The 22,029-nt window shown below is 47.1% G+C and overlaps 1 protein-coding gene across 1 annotated transcript in view; it reads right to left on the bottom strand.

Moving 5' to 3' along the window:
- Positions 1-22,029, bottom strand: part of SUGP1 (SURP and G-patch domain containing 1) — an 88,870-nt gene that overhangs the window by 53,903 nt on the left and 12,938 nt on the right. Inside the window, 1 exon segment of the mRNA XM_030219740.1 lies at positions 10,615-10,738. Within this exon segment, the coding sequence (XP_030075600.1) occupies positions 10,615-10,738 (124 nt within the window).

Below are 22,029 nucleotides of genomic sequence, written 5' to 3'. Positions count from 1 at the left end.
GGCTGATTCGGCGGGTGAAGCCACCAGCGCAGGCTGCGGCGAGGAGCTTCTGTCAGAGAAAGCCTCTCCTCCAAGTCCTGAGTCTGAGGGTACCAACGATCCAGCAGAGCCACCTGCAACTGATGCATATGTGCCCTGACCCATGGAACTTCTATTGCTGCCGCCATCAGGCCCAGAACCTGGAGGAAAGAACGGGTCGTGGGAGCCCTCTCCTCACAGAACTGTTGAATCTGCCCCTGCAGCTTGGAAACCCGAGCAGACGTCCGGAACACTCAAACTTTTGCCGTGCCAAAACGCACCCCCAGATACTCCAGAGACTGTGATCGGATTCACCACCCAGCCTAGAGACTGTAAAAAGGTCACCACCCGTACGGTCGCCACCTTGCTCTCCGATCTCAACTTGGATCGAATCAACCAATCATCGAGGTAAGGATGAACTAAGATGCCCTGCTTCCGCCACAACCACCATGACCTGAACATGTATACCCTGGAGGAAAGGAGAAACGGGTGATATGATACAGACGTTCAAATATTTAAAAGGTATTAATCTGCAAATGAACCTTTTCCGGAGATGGGAAGGCAGTAGAACTAGAGGACATGAAATGAGATTGAAGTGGGGCAGACTCAAGAAAAATGTCAGGAAGTATTTTTTCAAGGAGAGAGTGGTGGATGCTTGGAATGCCCTCCCACGGGAGGTGGTGGAGATGAAAACGGTAACGGAATTAAAAAATGCATGGGAAACATAAAGGAATCCTGTTCAGAAGGAATGGATCCTCAGAAGCTTAGCAGAGATTGGGTGGTGGGGCTAGTGCTGGGCAGACTTCTACAGGCTGTGCCCTAAAAATGGCAGATACAAATCAAAATCAAGTATACACATAAAGTAGCACATACGAGTTTATCTTGTTGGGCAGACTGGATGGACCGTACAGGTCTTTCTCTGCCGTCATCTACTATGTTACCTTGGAAAAGGTGCTAGGCGCCGTTGCAAGATCGAAGGGAAGTGCACAGAATTGAAAATGCTTCCTAAGACAGCAAACCGAAGGAAACACTGATGCATCGCCCGGATGGGAATGTGTAGATAGGCCTCTGTCAGGTCTAAGGAAGTGAGGAACTCTCCTTTCTGAACCACCACAATGACCGAGCGCAAACTTTCCATCCGAAAGGAGGGGACCTTCAGAGCCCCATTGACCCTCTTAAGGTCTAAAATGGCCCGAAAGGACCCCTCCTTCTTGGGCACCACGAAATAAATTGAATAGCAACCTGTCTCCCATTTGCGTTAAGGGATGGGAACCACTGCTCCCAGGTTGATGAAATGGAGCAGGGTTTCTCGCACCGCTCTCAGCACAACGTGACACGGAGACACTAGAACAAATTTTGGAAGAGGACTGTTGAACTCTACTGTAAGAAAAAAAACAAAAACCTTAGAGGAGCGACTGAGAGGGTAAGAAACCTACAACAGGAGTGGATGCTGTTCAAAAACACCGTCCTGGAGGCCCAGGTCAAACATATTCCATGTATCAGAAAAGAAGGGCGGAAAACCAAACGACAGCCGGCATGGTTAAAAAGTGAGGTAAAGGAGGCTATTGGAGCTAAAAAGGAAGCTTTCAGAAAATGGAAGAAGGAACCGAATGAGGAAAATAAGCAGCAGCGTAAGGAATGTCAAGTCAGATGCAAAGCGCTGATAAGAAAGGCAAAGAGAGATTTTGAAAGAAAGATAGCGTTAGAGGCGAAAACTGATAGTAAAAATTTTTTTAGATACATTAAAAGCAGGAAACCGGCAAAAGAATCGGTTGGCCTGCTGGATGACCGGGGTGTAAAAGGGGCGATCAAGGAAGACAAAGACATAGTAGAAAAACTAAATGAGTTCTTTGCTTCGGTCTTCACTGAGGAGGATTTGGGTGGGTTACCGGTGCCGGACAGGGTATTCGAAACTGAAGAGTCAGAAAAAACTTATTGAAATATCTGTAAATCTGGACCGGATGGTATTCACCCTAGGGTACTGATAGAACTAAAAAATGAGCTGGCAGAACTACCATTAGTAATTTATCCTTAAAATAGAGCGTGATACCGGAAGATTGGAGGGTGGCCAATGTAACGCCGATATTTTAAAAAGGTTCCAGAGGAGACCTGGGAAATTATAGACCGGTGAGTTTGACATCGGTGCCGGGCAAAATGGTACAGCCTATTATCAAGAACAAAATTACAGAGCACATTCAAAAGCATGGACTAATGGGACAAAGTCAACATGGATTTAATGAAGGGAAGTCTTGCCTCACCAATCTGTTGCATTTCTATGAAGGGATAAACAAACATGTGGACAAAGGTGAGCTGGTTGATATTGTGTATCTAGATTTTCAGAAGGCACTCAGAAGGCATTTGATAAGGTCCCTCATGAAAGACTACAGAGAAAATTAGAGGGACATGGGATCGGAGGTAGTGTCTTACTGTGGATTAAAAACTGGTTGAAAGATAGGAGACAGAGTAGAATTAAAAGGTCAATATTCGCAATGGAGAAGGGTAGTTTGCGGGGTCCCTCAGGGATCGGTGCTGGGACCTCGGCTTTTTAACTTATTCATAAATGACCTAGAGATGGGGGTAACTGGTGAGGTAATCAAATTTGCCGATGACACAAAGTTATTCAAAGTCGTCAAATCGCGGGAAGATTGTGAAAAACTACAAGAGGACCTTACGAGACTGGGGGAAGACTGGGCGTCTAAATGGCAGATGACGTTTAATGTGAACAAGTGCAAATTGATGCATGTGGGAAAGAGGAACCCAAACTATAACTACGTCATGCAAGGTTCTGCGTTGGGAGTCACGGACCGAGAAAGGGATCTAGGTGTCATCATTGATGATACGTTGAAAACTTCTGCTCAATGTGCTGTTGCGGCTAGGAAAGCAAATAGAATGTTAAGTATCATTAGGAAAGGGATTGAAAGCAAAAATAAGGATATTATTCTGCCATTGTATCGCTCCATAGTGCACTACACCTCAAGTATTGTGTTCAATTCTGGTTGCCGCACCTCAAAAAAAGACATAGTGGAATTGGAAAAGGTGCAGAGAAGGGCAACAAAGATGATACAGGGGATGGGATGACTTCCCTATCAGGATAGGCTGAAGAGGCTGGGGCTCTTCGGCTTGGAGAAAAGACGGCTGAGGGGAGATATGATAGAGGTCTATAAGATAATAAATGGAATGGAACAGGTCGATGTGGAGCGTCTGTTTACACTCCAAAAATACTAGGACAAGGGGGCATGCGATGAAGCTGCAGTGTGGTCAATTTAAAACGAATTGGAGGAAATTTTTCTTCATTCAACGAGTAGTTAAACTCTGGAATTCGCTGCTGGAAAAGGCGGTTAACTTAGCGGACTTCAAAGAAGGGTTGGATGGCTTCCTAGAGGAAAAGCCATAGAATGTTATTGAATGGACGAGGGAATAATACAGTATTTCTAGGATGGGCGGGACAAATTGCTTGTTTCTTTTGGCCGCTGTCGGTGACAGGGTGCTGGGCTCGATGGACCTTTGGTCTGTCCCAGCATGGCGATGCTTATGCACTTATATCCGTCGCGTACTACCGCCAGAATCCACTGGTCCGACGTGATACGGCCCACCTCTGTTAAAACTGACTCAACCGGGCACCCACTTACACCAGAGGCTGGGCCCCCCGCACCCTCATTGGGAGTTCTGCGCAGTACCGGTAGCTCCCGAGAAGTAATCATGGCCACCATGGCGCCCGCCCTGAAAGGACTGGGTCCTCTAGAAAAAACTACCTCTGGATGCTCCGCTCGACCTACCCGCCCTATAGCACCGAGCTTCCCAAAACGACCCGCGCAAGGATGTCCCCCAGAAACTGACTTGGGACGGATCTCCAGAAGATGTGGAACCTTAGCTTTCCCAAGTCTGTGCACCAACATCCAAATCTACCCCAAAAAGCATAGAACCTTTAAAGGTGAGCGAACAGAGCTTGGATTTAGAGGCCACATCTGCGGCCCAACCCTGTAACCCAAGGGCTCAACAGGCCCCGACCACTAGGGCCATTGTTCTTTGCTGATGCTCATAACAAATAGTAAAGAGCACCTGAGAAAAGAGATGAACCCATATCCAACTCTGCCAACTCCTGAATCCAGGAAGCCCTATCACTCCCTGAATCGTCCAGAAGCTTCTCAGTCTAATGGAAACAAGCGTGAGCCACCAGGCCCCCACAAACAGAGGCTTGCAGCACCAAGACCGACAAGTAAAAGCTCTGCTTAAGAAAGCATTCTAACTTCCTATCCTGGGGGTCCCGTAATGTGGCGCCACCATCCACCGGAATAGCTGTGGCCTTAGTGGCCGCAGTCACAACCGCATCCACCATAGCAGGTTTCAAAGAGTCCCTATCCTCCTGAGGGAGAGGGTAAAGCCTAGCCATGGCCTGAGACACCTTGCAAGGAGTACCTGGAGAAGACCAATCCTGCGCCACCATCTTCCTCAGATCTTTGTTCATAAGAAAGAAGCAAGGAGGACATCGAATCCCCTTAACCAAGGGGTCCACCTGCTTCGCATTCCCTAGAGGAACCTCAGCTGGCTCAAATTTAAGGGTTGCGACATCTGATCAATACGCTTGGATAACTCATCCCTATGAAAAATCCGAAACACCGAGGGGTCCTCCCCTGGCAAGGAACACTCCTTCTCCTGAGCAGAAAGTAAAGCCTCCTCCTCCTCTCCAAAATCACTGAGGTCCCCCCTCAGAGCCTGGGAGAGAAAAAGCCTTGAGATCCTCTGTCCACTCAAAGCAAGGTTTCTTTGCAATCACCATCCCCGCACCCTCACCAGAGGGTTCCGGCCGGGAAGAGCCTCCTTTCCAGGCCTGAAACATGGACCAGATAAAATCAGGAGAAAAACCCATCCCTCCTGAGCTGTCTATAACTGAGGAAGGACCTGGCACAGATATCCCCTGCACTGACTGAGGCAGTGCGGGAAGAATCCAAGATTGCGGAGGTTCCCACTGAAAACAGAACTGCTGCTGCTGTCATACCCACCTGCGCGGCTGACAACACCATCGGAACTTGCCGTGGGAACCTCCGCGGTTAACTGCAGGAATGCGGAGGAAGCGAAGATACATACCTGTAGCAGGTATTCTCCGAGGACAGCAGACTGATTGTTCTCATGATTGGGTGATGTCCATGGCAGTCCCAGGAATGGAAATCTTCCTAGCAACAAAACGTTTGCTAGAGCCTTCGAGCGCGCATGCGCGGCCATCTTCTCACCTGCCGCACGAGAGTCCCGCTTCAGTTAAATATAAAGCAATAACAAATAAAAACGACAACTGCAAAAGGGAGGCGGGCGGGTTTGTGAGAACAATCAGCCTGCTGTCCTCGGAGAATACCTGCTACAGGTATGTATCTTCGCTTTCTCAGAGGACAAGCAGGCTGCTTGTTCTCTCGACTGGGATATCCCTAGCACCCAGGCTCACTCAAAACAACAAAGAAGGTCAATTGGGCCTCGCAACGGCAAGGGCATAAGGATTGACCTACGAAACAAAACATCTAACTGAGAGTGCAGCCTGGAACAGAATAAAAATGGACCTAGGGGGGTGGAGTTGGATTCTAAACCCCGAACAGATTCTGTAGCACCGACTGCCCAAACCGACCGTCGCATCGGCTATCCTGCTGGAGGCAGTAGTGAGATGTGAATGTGTGGATTGATGACCATGTCGCAGCCTTGCAAATCTCTTCAATAGTGGCTGACTTCAAGTGGGCCACAGACGCTGCCATGCCTCTAACACTATGAGCCATGACATGACCCTCAAGAGTCAGCCCAGCTTGGGCATAAGTGAAGGAAATGTAATCTGCTATCCAATTAGAAATGGTGCGTTTCCCAACAGCGACTCCCCTTCTGTTGGGATTGAAAGAAACAAACATTTGGGCGGACTGTCTAAAGGGGCTTGTTTGCTCCACATAAAAGGCCAATGCTCCCTTGCAGTCCAATGTATGCAACTGACGTTCAGCAGGGCGGGTATGAAGACGGGGAAAAAAGGTTGGCAAGACAACTGACTGGTTCAGATGGAACTCCAACACCACCTTCGGCAGGAACAGGGTGAATGCGGAGGACTATTCTGTTGTGATGAAACTTGAGATAAGGAGCATGCACTACCAAGGCTTGAAGATCACTGAACCTAGGAGCTGAAGTAACCGCCACCAAGAAAATGACCTTCCACGTCAAATTGAAGTATGGCAGGAATTCAGAGGTTCAAAAGGAGGTTTCTTCAGCTGGGTGAGGACGACGTTGAGATCCCATGACACTGGTGGAGGATTGAGGGGGGGCTTTGACAAAAGCAAATCTCTCATGAAATCGAACAACTAAAGGCTGGCCAGAGATAGGCTTACCCTCTACACGATAATGGAAAGCACTAATTGCACTAAAGGTGAACTCTTACAGAGTTGGTCTTGAGACCAGACTCTGACAGGTGTAGACGGTATTCAAGCAGGGTCTGTGTAGGACAAGAGCAACGATCTAGAGCCTTGCTGTCACACCAGACGGCAAACTCCTCCATTTAAAAGAGTAACACCTCTTAGTGGAATCTTTTCTGGAAGCAAGGGAGACACCCTCAGAGAGACCCATGGAGGCGAAGTCTACGCTCTCAACATCCAACCCATGAGAGCCAGAGACTGGAGGTTGGGATGCAGAAGCACCCCCTCGTTCTGAGTGATGAAAACACTCCAATCTCCACGGTTCTTCGGAGGACAACTCCAGAAGAGGAAACCAAATCTGACGCGGCCAAAAGGAGCAATCAGAATCATGGTTCCGCGGTCTTGCCTGAGTTTCAGTAAAGTCTTCCCCACCAGAGGTACGGGAGGATATGCATACAGAAGGCCCTTCCCCCAATGAAGGAGAAAGGCATCTGATGCTAGTCTGTCATGGGCCTGAAGCCTGGAACAGAACTGAGGACTTTGTGATTGATCTGAGTGGCGAAAAGATCCACCAAGGGGGTGCCCCACGCTTGGAAGATCTTGCGCACTATGCCCAAGTTCAGCGACCACTCGTGAGGCTGCATGATCCTGCTCAGCCTGTCGGCCAGGACTGTTGTTTATGCCTGCCAGATACGTGGCTTGGAGAAACATGCTGTGCCGGCGAGCCCAAAGCCACATCTGGACGGCTTCCCGACACAGGGGGCGAGATCCGGTGCCCCCCTGATTGTTGATGTAGTACATGGCAACCTGATTGTCTGTCTGAATTTGAATAATTTGGACTGGACAGCCGATCTCTGAAAGCCTTTAGAGCGTTCCAGACCGCTCGCAACTCCAGGAGATTGATCTGAAGACCTGATTCCTGGAGAGACCAAGCTCCTTGAGTGTGAAGCCCATCTACATGAGCTCCCCACCACAGAAGGGATGCATCCGTTGTCAGCACTTTTTGAGGCTGAGGAATTTGAAAGGGACGTCCCAAGGTCAAATTGGATTGAATTGTCCACACACTGAAGGGAAGTGTGAAATTCGGTGGACAGCTGGATCGCATCCTCTAGATTCCCTGCAGCTTGATACCACTGGGAAGCTAGGGTCCATTGAGCAGATCTCATGTGAAGACGGGCCTTGGGTGTCCCATGAACTGTGGAGGCCATATGGCCCACAAGTCTCAACATCTGCTGAGCTGTGATCTGCTGAGACGCTCTGGCCATGGAAACTAGAGACAGAAGATTGTCTGCTCTCGTCTCGGGAAGATAGGCGCGAGCCGTCTGTGAATCCAGCAGAGCGCCAATAAATTCCAGTCTTTGAACAGGAAGAAGATGGGATTTGGGGTAATTTATAACAAACCCGAGAGTAGCTCCAGCAGTTGAATAGTCATCTGCATGGACTGTAGAGCTGCTGCCACTGAGGTGTTCTTCACCAGCCAATCGTCAAGATAAGGGAACACATGCACTCCCAGTCTGCGTAGCGATGCTGCAACTACTGCCAGGCATTTGGTAAATACCCTGGGCGCAGACGCGAGACCAAAGGGCAGCACACAATACTGGAAGTGCTGCGCTCCCAGATGGAATCGACGATACCTCCTGTGAGCTGGAAGTATCGGGATGTGTGTATAAGCATTCTTTAAGTCCAAAGAGCATAGCCAATCGTTTCCCAGAATCATGGGAAGCAGGGTACCCAGGGAAACCATCCTGAACTTTTCTTGGACCAGGTATTTGTTCAGGGCCCTTAGGTCTAGGATGGGACGCATCCCCCGTTTTCTTTTGCACAAGGAAGTACTTGGAATAGAATCCCAGCCCTTCCTGCCCTGGTGAAAAGGGCTGGACCGCATTGGCACTGAGAAGGGCAAAGAGTTCCTCTGCAAGTACCTGCCTGTGCTGGAAGCTGAAGGACTAAGCTCCTGGTGGGCAATTTGGAGGTTTGGAGATCAAATTGAGGGAGTATCCTAACCGGACTATTTGGAGAACCCACTGATCGGAGGTTATGAGAGGCCACCTTTGGTGAAAAAATTTTAACCTCCCTCCGACCGGTAGATCGTCCGGCATGGACACTTTGATAGCGGCTATGCTCAACTGGAGCCAGTCAAAAGCCCGTCTCTTGCTTTTGCTGTGGAGCTGAAGGGGCCTGTCTGGGCGTACACTGTTGACCAGAACGAGCGAGCTGGGGCTGAGCCTGAGAAGGCTGTCGGGAAGGAGGATTGTACCTACGCCTATTGTAGGCATAGGGAGCATTCCTTCTTCCCCGGAAAAAGCGTCTACCTGATGAGTTAGAAGCTGAAGGCGCCCGGTGGGAGAGATTGTCCATAGCGGTTTCCTGCTGGTGGACCTGTTCGACCACCTGCTCGACTTTCTCGCCAAAAATATTATTCCCCCGGCAAGGGACATCCGCAATCCACTGCTGGACTCGATTATCCAGGCCAGAGGCATGCAGCCATGAGAGTCTGCACATCACTATACTCTGAGCAGCGGCTCTGGATGCAACATCAAAAGAGTCGTAAACACCCTGGACAGGAATTTACGACACGCCTTCAGCTGCCTGACCACCTCCTGAAAAGGCCTGGCGTGCTCCACAGGGAGCTTGTCCACCAAGTCCGCCAGTTGCTTTACATTGTTCCGCATGTGGATGCTCGGTGTAGAGCTGGTATGACTGAATCTTGGATATGAACATAGAGGACTGATAGGCCTTTCTCCCAACGAGTCAAGAGTTCTAGATTCCCGCCCCGGGGACGCCAAGGCGAAATCTCTAGTACTCCTGGCCCTCTTGAGAGCAGAATCCACAACCATAGAGTCGTGAGATAATTGCGACCTCATCAACTCAGGTTCTCCATGAATCCGATATTGGGACTCAGCTTTTCTGGGGATGGTGGGGTTAGTTACTGGTTTCTTCCAGTTCCTCAGCAATGTCTCTTTAAGGACATTATGCAGAGGAACAGTGGATGATTCCGTAGGTGGCGAAGGATAGTCAAGGACCTCGAGCATCTCAGTCCTGGGCTCCTCCTTAGATACCACAGGGAAGGGAATAGCCACAGACATTTCCCGGACAAATGAAGAGAAAGACTCTCCAGAGGAGAAAGCTTTCTTTCTGGCAAAGGCGTAGGATCAGAGGGAAGACCACAAGACTCCTCGGAAGAGAAATATCTGGGATCTTCTCCCTCATCCCACAAGGCATCCTTCTCGGTATCGGACAACAAGCGGGACTCTCTCGTGCGACGAGCGGGAAGATCGGTGCGCTGCGGCCCGAAGGCTCTAGCAAACATTTTGTTGCTAGGAAGATATCCGTTCCTGGGGCTGCCGTGGACGTCACCCAATCGTGAGAACAAGCAGCCTGCTTGTCCTCGGAGAAAGGCAACTTAGGCTCTCCACAGAGGTGGCACTGGCAACCCCGCACCTCCAGACCCCAACGAGCACAAAAACGAGGAGCGAAGCAGTTTCCTGGACATAACTGCTGTAAGGAGGAGAGCCGCCAAAAAGCGCTGTGGTGCGAAAAAGATACACACAAAGACTCATCAAAAGCCTCGGCTCTCCCAGACAGCCAGAAAGACACCAGCTCAAACCAGAGAATCAGTCTTTTTTTTTTTTAAACTTTATTGAGCCCCGCTGTTGTTGGCTGTAGGGCACTCAAGGCTGCCGCCCGAACACAACAGCTGAGGCACAATGCTGCCCAAAAAGGACAGCAGTCTAGGGGGAGGGACCCGGCCACCTGGGTGTGACGCCCCATGGGGTAAATGGGGCCCCACCGGACCCACAACCCCAAGCACACAGAGGAGACCAAGCACGGGGTTTTGGTTTTTTTTTGGTTCTCTTTAAACAGATCCAAAAAGAAAAATAGAGAAGACAAAGAGAAGAATTAGGTCCAAAGAAAAAAACTTAGGCCTACCAGACCGGACAGGCTGCACGTCTACCCTCTGCTGGAGACTGAGAAACACTGGATGGATGGGGTTATGCAGTTATGCACAGGTTACATAAACAGTGTACAAAGTTTGGTGTTTTGTCTCCCTCTGCTGGTAGGCGTGCATAACTGGTCTGGAGGGTCTCTGAGGAAGTTTTATTTCTCCCACAAGTTCACTTAATTTACTACAGATTAACAACTCCAGGCACAATTAACATGGTAATGGTTAGTAATGACTCCCAAAAAGAGAAAAGCAGGCCTGTTATGCTCTGCCTATACTCACGAAAACAGTGGATTGTCCTTGTATTCTTCCACAGCCACCTTTTCTAATTCCTGGCCCCCTTCAGCCACGAACCGTGCCAGCTTCTCCACTACTCTCCTGGACTCCGCATCCTCTGGGGGTGAAACTTTAAGCAGGCTGTCAGTACTGGGGTTCAACTCATACACCAAACAGTCAACAGCCACATTATTTCTAAGAACCATAATAGTAAACAGAGAGCAAGACGGGGAAGAGGAGTAAAAAGGTGGCAATGATCTCAAGCAGCTGAACAAAGAAACACAAGTCAATGGACAAAATTCATACAATCTTTATAGGACACCCTTTGCCTCCTCCCCTCCCCCAGTCCTGAGGAAAAACAAACAAAAAAACCCCTGAATGGTTCATGTAAAATGTAGAGGTCCCTCAAAAACTGATGACCATTAGTAAAAGACAAATTTGACAATCCAGTTAATCATGTTATTTCTAAAGTGTGGATCCTCTGGCTACAGAAGACACATGCAGGCTCTTCATGTCTAAATCTGACAAACCTTACAACTGTGCATGAAGAATTACTTCCAATCAGCAAACTTACTGAAGATTAGTGCAGTTTATTACTCCCTGACAGTTTGAAAACTTTACTTCAACTCCAAAGGTGAAGTAAAGTTGCAAGTTTCCATTGAGAAGATAGTCTCAGTTTGGAGACCCCTGGCGATGAGATTCAAAAGCATGGCCTAGAGCAGGCCTCAACAAACTTTTATTAAATCCAGGAGCCAGCCAGCTTTTACTTCCCCATCCATCAGACACTGTCTCTCCAGTGAAGTTTTGGGGAGGGGGGGAGAAGGGAGCAAGTCCTCAGTAAATCACTGGCAAAAGCAAGTAGTCTCCCTTCCAAAAGGATGTGTGACAGCACCCTTTAGATAGGTGAAACAAAAAGGCAACTGTTTGTTTCATCAGTTACCATAGCCTCTCTCTCAAAACTCTCCCCTCCAGCTTTCGCTCAGTCTCTCTCTCAAAGCTCTCCCCCCTCCAATTTCAACCAGTCTCTCTCAAAACCCTCCCCCTCCAGCCTTCACCCAGTCTCTCACCCTCAAAACTCTCCTCTCCAGCCTTCACCCAGTCTCTCACCCCTCCCCTACAGCCTTCACCCAGTCTCCCTCGTTCTCAACCCTCCCCTCCCTCACCCACTTTCCCTCCCTCAAAACTCTCCCCTCCAGCTTTCGCCCAGTCTCTCTCTCCAATTTCACCTAGTCTCTCTCAAAACCCTCCCCCTCCAGCCTTCACTCAGTCTCTCTCGTTCTCAACACTCCTCCCTCACCTACTTTCTCTCCCTCAAAACTCTCCCCTCCAGCCTTTGCCCAGTCTCTCCCCAAACCCTCCCTTCAGCCTTCACCCACTCTCCGCCCCTCCCCTCCATCCTTCACCCAGTCACTCTCTCTCTTCCCCCTCCCCTCCAGCTTTACCCAGTCACTCTCTCTCTTACTCCTCTCCTCCAGCTTTACCCAGTCACTACTCACTCTCTCTTGTCCCTCCCCGCCAGCATTTACCCAGGCTCTCTCTCATACTGCTACCTATTCGCATCACCTCAATGGCTGCACTTCAGAAGAATCAGCACTCTTCCTACTACCCCGCTGTGATTCAGCTCTTCTGCAAACTTGAGCCACGTGATATAAGAAGTTCGGGCTGGTCTCACGGTTTCAAGTCCCATGAGACTCAAAGCCATTACACTCCCTAACTTCCTGAACCTCATGGCTCAAGCTTACATAGAGAGCTGAGTCACAGTACAGAAACATGTTATTTGAGGTACATAAGAGTAGCCATACTGGGTCAGACCAATGGTCCATCTAGCCCAGTATCCTGTTTTCCAAAAAGTGACCAAGCCAGGTCACAAGTACCTGGCAGAAACCCAAATCGTGGCAACACTCTATACTACAAATCGCAGGGCAAGTAGTTGCTTCCCATGTTTGTCTCACTAACAGACTATGGACTTTTCCTCCAGGAATTTGTTCAAACCTTTTTTAAACCCAGATACACTAACCGCTGTTACCACATCCTCCTGCAAAGAGTTCCAGAGCTTACTTATTCGTTGAGTGAAAAAATATTTCCTCCTATTTGTTTTAAAAGTATTTCCATGTAACTTCCTTGAGTGTCCCCTAGTTTTTGTACTTTTGGAACGAGTAAAAAATCGATTTACTTCTACTCGTTCTACACCACTCAGGATTTTGTAGACCTCAATTGTATCTCCCCTCATCCATCTCTTTTCCAAGCTGAAGAGCCCTAATCTCTTTAGCCTTTCCTTATACAAGAGGAGTTCCATCCTTATCATTTTGGTTGCTCTTTGAACCTTTTCTAATTCCATTATATCTTTTTTGAGATACGGCGACCAGAACTAAACGTAATACTCAAGGTGTGGACGCAGCATGAACCGAAACTAAGGTGTTAATTATAGTATTTTCAGTCTTATTCAGTATCCCTTTCCTAATAATTCCTAGCATCCTGTTTACTTTTTTAGTCACCGACACACTGAGCAGAAGATTTCAGTGTATTATCTACAACGACACCCAGATCTTTTTCTTGAGCGCTGACCCCCAAGGTGGACGCTAGCATCAGGTTAACTATGATTTGAATTATTCTTTCCAATATGCACCACCTTTCATTTGTCTACATTAAATTTCATCAGCCATTTGGATGCCCAGTCTTTGTCGTGTTCTTGAGTCCTTGTGCCCAGGCGGACCACAGAGACGAAGACTCGAACCTGCGCTCTGATGGGCAGTCGGAGCAACCCCGAGGCTTCACCTATGATGATCGCCGTTCCCCGAGGCTTGAGCCCCCAGTTGCGGGCGGCTGACAGGACTTCCGGACGCAGGCAGGGGTCAGAAGGCTGCAGGCAGAGAGCATTCTGAGTTCAGCCAGTAGTCAGAGACAGGCAGCAAGCAGAGTATCCGGGTTCAGGCAGTAGTCAGAGACAAGCAGCAAGCAGAGAGTATCTGGGTTCAGGCAGTACTCAGAGACAGGCAGCAAGCCGAGAGTATCCAGGTTCAGGCAGTAGTCAGAGAGTATCCGGGTTCAAGCAGTATTCAGAGACAAGCAGCAAGCAGAGAGTATCCGGGTTCAGGCAATGGTCAGCACCGAGGTAGTCACCAACGAAGATAGTAGAGAAACACACCAGAGCACACAGCAAACCTACCGAAGTAGAAGCCGAAGCAGAGAAGTGAGGGGAAGATGCTCCTGAAATAGCCCCCACCATCAGGAGCCACAGAATCAACTGAGACAGAAAGCTCTCCATTGGATGATCCGCTGGAGGGGGCGGAGTCCGGCAGCGAACTCCAATCCTGTTAAGGCAGGAGGCGGGGCAAACACAGCCACACTCCGGGACTGTGCAGGCCGGCCGACAGCGGTCACACAGCATGAGGGATCCCGGGCGCAAACCCCACGCCCCGAAGAAAGACCCGGGGAAACCATTGGAGCGCCGGCTCAGCTAAGATGGCCGGCGCTCCACTCCCAACGGCCAGACCCGCCCAAAGCACCGGGCCAGCACAGACGCCGACGCTCCCAGCCGCGGACGTGGCCTAGCGAGAAGAGGAGCGAGGCGGGGAACGTCGCGGCGGCAGCAGGCCCAGACGGAACGCAGCGGAGTGAGGTGAGGAGCGTGACGGTCTTTCAATTTCCTAAGATCTTCCTGCAATATTTCACAGTCCGTACGTGTTTTTAACAACCTTGATCACCTTGATTAACAAATTTGATCACTTCACTCATTGTTCCGATTTCCATATCATTTATAAATATGTTAAATAATACTGGTCCCAGAACAGATCCCTGTGTCACTCCCTGTTCATCCTCCTCCACTGACAGAAATGACCATTCAACCCTACCCTCTGTTTTCTGTCCAATAACCAGTTCCTAAGCCACACCAGAACCTTGCCTCCTATCCCATGACTCTTTAATTTTCTCAGGAGTCTCTCATGAGGAACTTTATCAAAAGCTTTCTGAAATCTAGGTACACTACATCAACCGGCTCACCTTTATCCAAGTTTATTCACACCTTCAAAGAAATGAAGCAAATTGGCGAGGCAAGACATGCTGACTCTGTCCCATTATTAAACCATATTTATCCAGTTGTTCTGTAATTTTATTCTTTATAATAGTTTCCACTATTTTGCCTGGCACCGACATTAGGCTTACCAGTCTATAATTTCCCGGATTACCTCTAGAACCATTCTCTAATCTTCAGGTACTACGGATGATTTTAACGACAGGTCATATGTTACTAATAGCAGATCAGCAATTTCATGCTCGAGTTCTTTGAATACCCTTGGATGTATGCCATTTCTGGTACAGGCAGATCTCTTACATCTTTCTTCCATAACGACAGAAACAAAGAATCCTTTCAGTTTCTCCGCTATGGCATGTCCTACCTAAGCGTCCCTTTTGCTTCTTCATAATCTAACAGTCCCACGGATTCCCTCGCAGGCTTTCTGCTCTGATGTATCTAAAAAAGTTGTAGCTGTCAGTTTTAGCCTCTGTGGAAAATATGAATTCTCTTTTAGCCTTCTTTATTAATGCTTTGCATTGACTTGCAAGTGCTTATGTTGCTTCTTATTTGGGGTCCTTTTTCCATTCTTTGAAGGACAATTTTTTGGCTGCAATGGCCTCTTTTACTTCACCATTTAAACATGCTGGCTGATGTTTTCTCTTCTTTCCACCTTTGCAAATACATGGAATGCATCTGGACTGGGCTTCCAAGATGGTATTTTGAATAACGTCCACGCTTGATTTAGTGTCCTGACCTTTACAGCCGATCCTTTTAGTTTTTTTTCAACCATTTTCCCCATTTTATTATAGTCGCTCTTTCAAAATTAAATGCAGCTACAGTAGATTTCCTTTGCGGGTTCATCCCAGATAGTAGCTCAAATGTGATCATATTATGATCACTGTTTCCCAGGGGACCCAACACCGCCACCTCTCGCACTATGCCCTGAATGCCACCAAAGACCAGATCCAAAATGGCTCGCCCTCTTGTCGGTTCCTGGACCAGCTGCTCCAAGCAGCAGTGGTTTATTACATCTAGAAATTTTGAGGCATATTTTCAAAGCACTTAGCCTTCCAAGGTTCCATAGAAACCTATGGAACTGTGGAAGGCTAAGTGCTTTGAAAATATGCCTCTATATCCTTGGCACTCCCTGATGTAACATTTATCCAGTCAATATCGGGGTAATTGAAATCACCCATTATCATAGTGCCACCTTTCCTAATCGCTGTAAACATTTCTTCATCCGTCTGTTCGTTTTGTCCCTGCGGATGATAGTACAGCCCTACAAGAATACTCCTTCCCTTCACACATGGAATTTCTATCCATAATGATTCCACGCCGCTATCTGTGTTATGTGGAATGTTTATTTTATTTGACTCAATTCCCTCTTTAACATATAGCGCAACCCCCCCTCCAATTTGATCCTATCATTACGATACAATTTTTATACCCTGTTAACAGTGTCCCATTGATTGTCCTTTTTCCACAAAGTCTCTGAGATGCCTATTATATCTGCCTTATCATTTAGTGCTATATATTCTAACTCTTCCATCATATTTTTTTAGGCTTCTAGCATTTGTATATGGGCACTTCAAATTGTGTTTTTTCCTTTGATCGACAAGCTGCTAAGAAGTTGAAGGGGATAATGTGCATCCTTTATCCTGCTCTCTCATTAAGCACACCTGGCTTACTTTCAGCATTGTTGAAACCTCTCTATTGGGATTCCCTAATGTCCTATTTCAATAGTATCCTTCAAGGATACTCCACACCGACCCATGCGCTCCTGGGCGACTGTCGGCTTCCTCCCCAGTCTAGTTTAAAAGCTGCTCTAACTCCTTTTTATATTTCAACGGTTTTTATTGATGATGTACCACGTCAAACAAAACCAATAAAGTCAAACATTTTGTAAACATTGTCATGTCATAATTGTACATGTGCATCTAGTCTAACATCATCATCATCATTTTACATCCTTTCCTCCCCCTTCCCCCCCCCAACCTCCCCTTTATTTTACTCCTTTACCTTTATCTACTTATTTCATGGTAATTATACAAGCAGTATCTATTATAGGTCTTAACCGGTCCAAAATCCGGAGCAAATATCTGCTGGATGTCTCACTATCTAGGACGTATCCAATTTGTTAAGCACTGCACTTCTAGCCTTGTGGGAGATATTTTGTAAATATTTAGACCATATATAACAAAGATCTTTCTTTTCTTTGGGTTACCGTAAGCCTCCCTGGCCTCCCAGAGCATTAGCTCATGGAACCTATTTCTCCAGTACCAAAAGGAGAGTGGCTCAGTCTGCAGCCAATGTCTGAGTATACATTTTTTCCCCACTGCATGGGCCTTATACAAGAATAACTCTTGATTTTTGTCTGAGATCTCATAAGCATTGCTTTTATTCAAAAGCACTCCCCTCCAGGAGGGAAGCAGTCTATGTCCCAATAGTTGTTCAAGATATTTCTGTAACATTTTCCAAAAGTGTTTTATTCGATCACATCGCCAAAATGCATGCAAAAAAGTGTTATTATCTCTATGACACTTAGGACACTGAGCATCAGATATCCATCCTGCCCTTACTGCTTGTGATTGTGATATGTACCCCCTGTGAATTACCCTGTATTGACTCTCCTGCAGCTCCGCCCCTCCCACTTGTCTTGGTATATCTTCTATCAATTTTGCAAAATTTATTCCTTTCAGCTCATAGCCCAAGTCTTTGCTCCATGTCTTTTCAAGTATCTCATAGGCATGGGGGGGGGGGCTAAGAGACTCTAATACTTTATGTAAACTCGATATTGACACCTGTCCGTGTGCATCCCCCTTCAAAAAATCTCGAAGCCTAGAGCCCAACCTTGTGCCTAGTGCATCTTGGTCCATACTGAACCAACAGTGATGCAACTGTCGATATGTGTAATAATCTTTAGTGGCTAAAGAGAATCTCTGCTGCATGTCCGGAAAACTGTACAGAACACCCTCTTCATTCATTAAATGTTCTAGCAAAGTAATCCCCTGTGCCGACCATCTATCAAATAAACCCTTCTCCATCCCCGGTGGAAAGTCCCCATTCCCTCGCAATGGGAGCTGGTCACTAATATTGGGGTTATATTTTCAAGACATGCATGAGAAATCTCCAAGCACTTCTCAGAGGTTGAAGCAATATGCTGTTCCGAATGCTAAATGGTAAGCTTTTTGTTTTTGCTTGTAATAAGAAATTCAAATGCCAAGGCCTAATAGTGCCTGCTCCCAACTAAGTGGGGTATATTGATTTGTGTTAAACAGTCAATCCCTAAGATGTCTCAGAAGGCATGCCTGATTGTATCATTTAATACAAGGTAATCCTAGCCCACCCCTTGCCCATCCATCATTCAAATATTCAAAGCGCACTTTGGATTTCTTCCCCCCTCCCATAGGAATCCCCTACAGATCCTATTCAGCTGTCGTAAATCTTTACTGATCAAATGTATTGGCAATACCTGCAAGAGGTAGAGCCATCTTGGGAATATGATCATTTTAAATAGATTTATTCTACCTATTAATGATATCGGTAAATGGTTCCATCTTTCAAGAGAGCGTCTAGTATCCTGTAATTGCTTTTCTATATTGATTTTATAAAGTTTGGTGATGTCCATTGTCAGACGAATTCCCAGATACCTAAAAGATTCCTCTGCCCACTTTAACGGTAACCATCTCTTAGTTGGTCTCCCTCCCTCTGCAAAACTTCAGACTTCTCTAAATTGAGCTGAAATCCAGAGAAGTCGCCATATTCTGTCATACACTCTAAGAGAGCCGTCAGTGATGCTTCTGGGTAAATTACATGGGCGAGTAAATCATCAGCAAAAGCTGCTATTTTGAAAATTTCTGTTCCCATCTGAACACCTTGTACATCGCGTGTCTGCTGGATATTTCTTATCAACGGATCTAGGATGAGAACAAATAATAAGGGCGACAGTGGGCAGCCCTGCCTAGTTCCCCGATATATGGGAAAGGGAGAAGACAAAATACCATTAACCCACACCTGGGCTTGTGGTAAATAGTATAAAGCTCGAATCGCCTCTTGAAAAAATCCCTTTATACCATAGGCGTCTAAAGTTCCAAATAGAAAGCCCCATTCTACCCTGTCAAACGCCTTTTCGTCATCAAAACTAATACCAACGGCATGGCTTGTGTGGACGTCTTCTCTAATGTTGCCAAAATCTCTCTCATGTTTTTGGTAATAGTTCTGCCCTGTACAAATCCCACCTGAGATTCCTCAATGATGTCTGGTAGTATTCGAGATAGGCGATTGGCTAAGACTTTAGCGAATAGTTTAGCCTCATAATTAAGCAACAATATTGGCCTATAAGATTCAGGTTTCTGAATATCCCTCCCTGGTTTCGGAATCACTAAGATCTGTGCTGTTCTTAAGGAGGCGGGCATTTGTTTCTCCTGCGCTATGGTATTAAACATTGAGGTAAGAGGTGCTACTATTTCTTCTTTTAATAGTTTGTAGAATTCTCCTCTATACCCGTCCGGGCCTGGAGCTTTCCCCAATGGCCCCTGCTGTATAGCTCATGAGACTTCCTCTACTGTTATGGGAGCATTTAGCATGTCTAGGCTCTTTGTATCTATATGCGGAAGATCCTGCCCATCCAAATATATCTCACTGTCTAGCGGGGTGGATCTGGAATGGCATATAATTTTTTATAGTATTCCTGCATGATTTATTAATTTGGATATCCTCGTTTTCCAAGGTTCCTGTAGCCGAGTACAATGTATTTATTTTATAGGGGCCTTGCCGAGGTTTTGCTAATCTAGCCAACGTTCTTCCACTTTTATTGGCATGCTTGTATAAATGATATCTATAATAGGCATAACTTTTTTGTGCCCTGCTAGGCAGCCTCTCATTCATGGTTTGCTGCAGTTCCAAAAGCTGGGCTTTTAGTGCTATGGTATGATGGCGTCCATATTCTCGCCGAACCCGTGTTACTTCCTTTTCTAACCGAAGGCTCTAACTCCTTTTTAAAAGTTAGCACCAGAAGCCTGGTTCCACCCCGGTTAAGCTGGAGCCCATCCTTTCAGAACAGTCTCCCCCTTTCCCAGAATGTCGCCCAGTTCCTAACAAATCTAAATCCCTCATCCCTGTAGCAGGGCAATCTGGTGCCTGGCGTTTGTTGAGCCCTGTGGAATCTATGGCCCATGAACCTGGCACAGTTAAACTCTTGACCAGACAGGCCACAAGCTGCAGCACCCTTAATTCCACATGGATCAATATAAAGTATTCTTGGTCCCTGGAGGTGCTGTAGTCTTTGGCGCTTCCTGGTCTAGGGCCTCATTGTGCTAGGTGCCCTGGGCCTGAAATCCTCAGCTAAGAGGTGAAAAGGCAAGAGGTGAGGAGTTACATAAGTACATAAGAGCTGCCATACTGGACCAGCCCAAGGTCTATCAAGCCCAGTCCTGTTTCCAACAGTGGCCAATCCAGGTCACAAGTACCTGGCAAGATCCCAAAATCAGTACATTTTATGCTGCTTATCCTAGAAATAAGCAGAGTATTTTCCCAAGTCCATTTTAATAATGGCTTATGGACTTTTCTTTTAGAAAGCTATCCAAACCTTTTTTTTTTTAAAACCCTAAGCTAACTGCATTTACTACATTCTCTGGCAAAGAATTCCAGAATTTAATTACATGTTGAGTGAAGAAATATTTTGTCCGATTCGTTTTAAATGTACTACTTTGTAGCTTCACTGCGTGCCCCCTAATCCTAGTATTTTTGGAAACAGTAAGGTGAAATTAGGCCTTACCTGCTATTTTTTTTTCCCTCTAGACCCTCCAGACCAGTCAAGATGCTTGGGTTATGCACTCCTACCAGCAGAGGGAGACTGAGAACACTAAAACTGTAACAATGTATAACCCACCTGCCAACCCCCAGCAGCCAGTAAATCATTAACAAAGCAGAAAAAAACAATCAAACCCATAAAAGGAATACACAGAACCCTGTACTCAGAACTCAAAACAGACATGAATGTGCTTCTGTTGACCGAACGCCAAAGTGCTGTGGTCCACCCCTGACAACGCAGAGGCTACTACCACTGAACTTCAGAAAACGAGGTCCAGAACTAAAGACCTATCAGCCATATCAACCCTGAGGCATAAAACCAAAACCAGTCTGCAGACCACACTAGACTAAAACATACCGGGTGGGTTCTTGACCGTTTTGGAGGGTCTAGAGGAAAGAAAATTAGCAGGTAAGGCCTAATTTCACCTTCTTCAGCGACCCTCCAGTCCGGTCAAGACGCTTGGGAAGTACCAAAGCAGTAGTCTAAGGGCGGGAACCCCGAAAAACAGAAGTCAGAACTGCCGCACCAAACTCGCATCCTCTAGCCTGCACATCAATCCTATAATGCTTGACAAAAGAATGCAGAGAGGACCAAACAACCGCTCTGCAAATAACTTGAGGAGGAATCAAACTACTTTCAGGCCAGGAGGAAGCCACCCCCCCGAGTAGAATGCGCCTTAAGTACCGAAGGCACCTCACGCCCCTTGAGCAAGTATGCTAAAGAAACTGCCTCTTTCAACCATTTGGATATCGTTGCTTTAGAAGCTGCAGCACCCTTCTTAGGTCCCCCATACAACACAAACAACCTATCAGATGCCCGAAACACTTGAGTCCTTGTCAAGTAAGAACGCAAAGCTTGACAAACATCCAATCTAGCTAAACGGCGTTGAGTCGAATCTCCCGACCTATTGCCCAAAACCGGCAAAGAAATGTCCTGATTCACATGAACAAAGGAAACCACCTTAGGCAAAAAGGATGGAACGGGCTTCAGGGACACCTTTTCCTTAGAAAAAGTCAAAAAAAGGAGCACGACAAGACAAAGCCTGCAACTCCGAAATCTGCCGAGCCGAAGCAATAGCCACCAAAAACACTGTCTTCAGAGTGAGATCCTTAAAAGTACTCAAAACCAACGGCTCAACACCAGATTCAAATCCCAGACGAACCACCTGACGCCGCGGCGGATGAATCAACTTCACGACCCGCAAAAACGAACCACGTCCGGAGAAGAGGCCAAGGATACACCCTGTACCTTCCCCCGGAAACAAGCCAAAGCCACCACCTGTACCTTCAAAGAGGAAAGAGCGAGACCTCCCATCCACACCATTGCAAAAATTCTAGCACTTCCAGAACTGGAACCGAAATGCGCCGAGGAGAATAAGAACGCTCCTGACACCAATTTTCAAAAATTCACCACACGCGAACATAAGCAACGGAGGTGGACTGTTTACGGGACTGCAACATAGTATCAATTACTCTAGACGAAAACCCTTTCTTCCACAACCTGTTCCGCTCAAGAGCCAAGCCGAGAACAGAGATGGATCTGGCATCACTATGGGGCCTTGCACTAACAACACCGACTCCTCCAGAGACAGCGGACC

Source organism: Microcaecilia unicolor, chromosome 11 (genome assembly GCF_901765095.1).
Source record: "Microcaecilia unicolor chromosome 11, aMicUni1.1, whole genome shotgun sequence".
NCBI lineage: Eukaryota > Metazoa > Chordata > Amphibia > Gymnophiona > Siphonopidae > Microcaecilia > Microcaecilia unicolor.
Note: the sequence above shows the minus strand (reverse complement) of the source record. Positions and strands in the feature narration are given on the sequence as shown.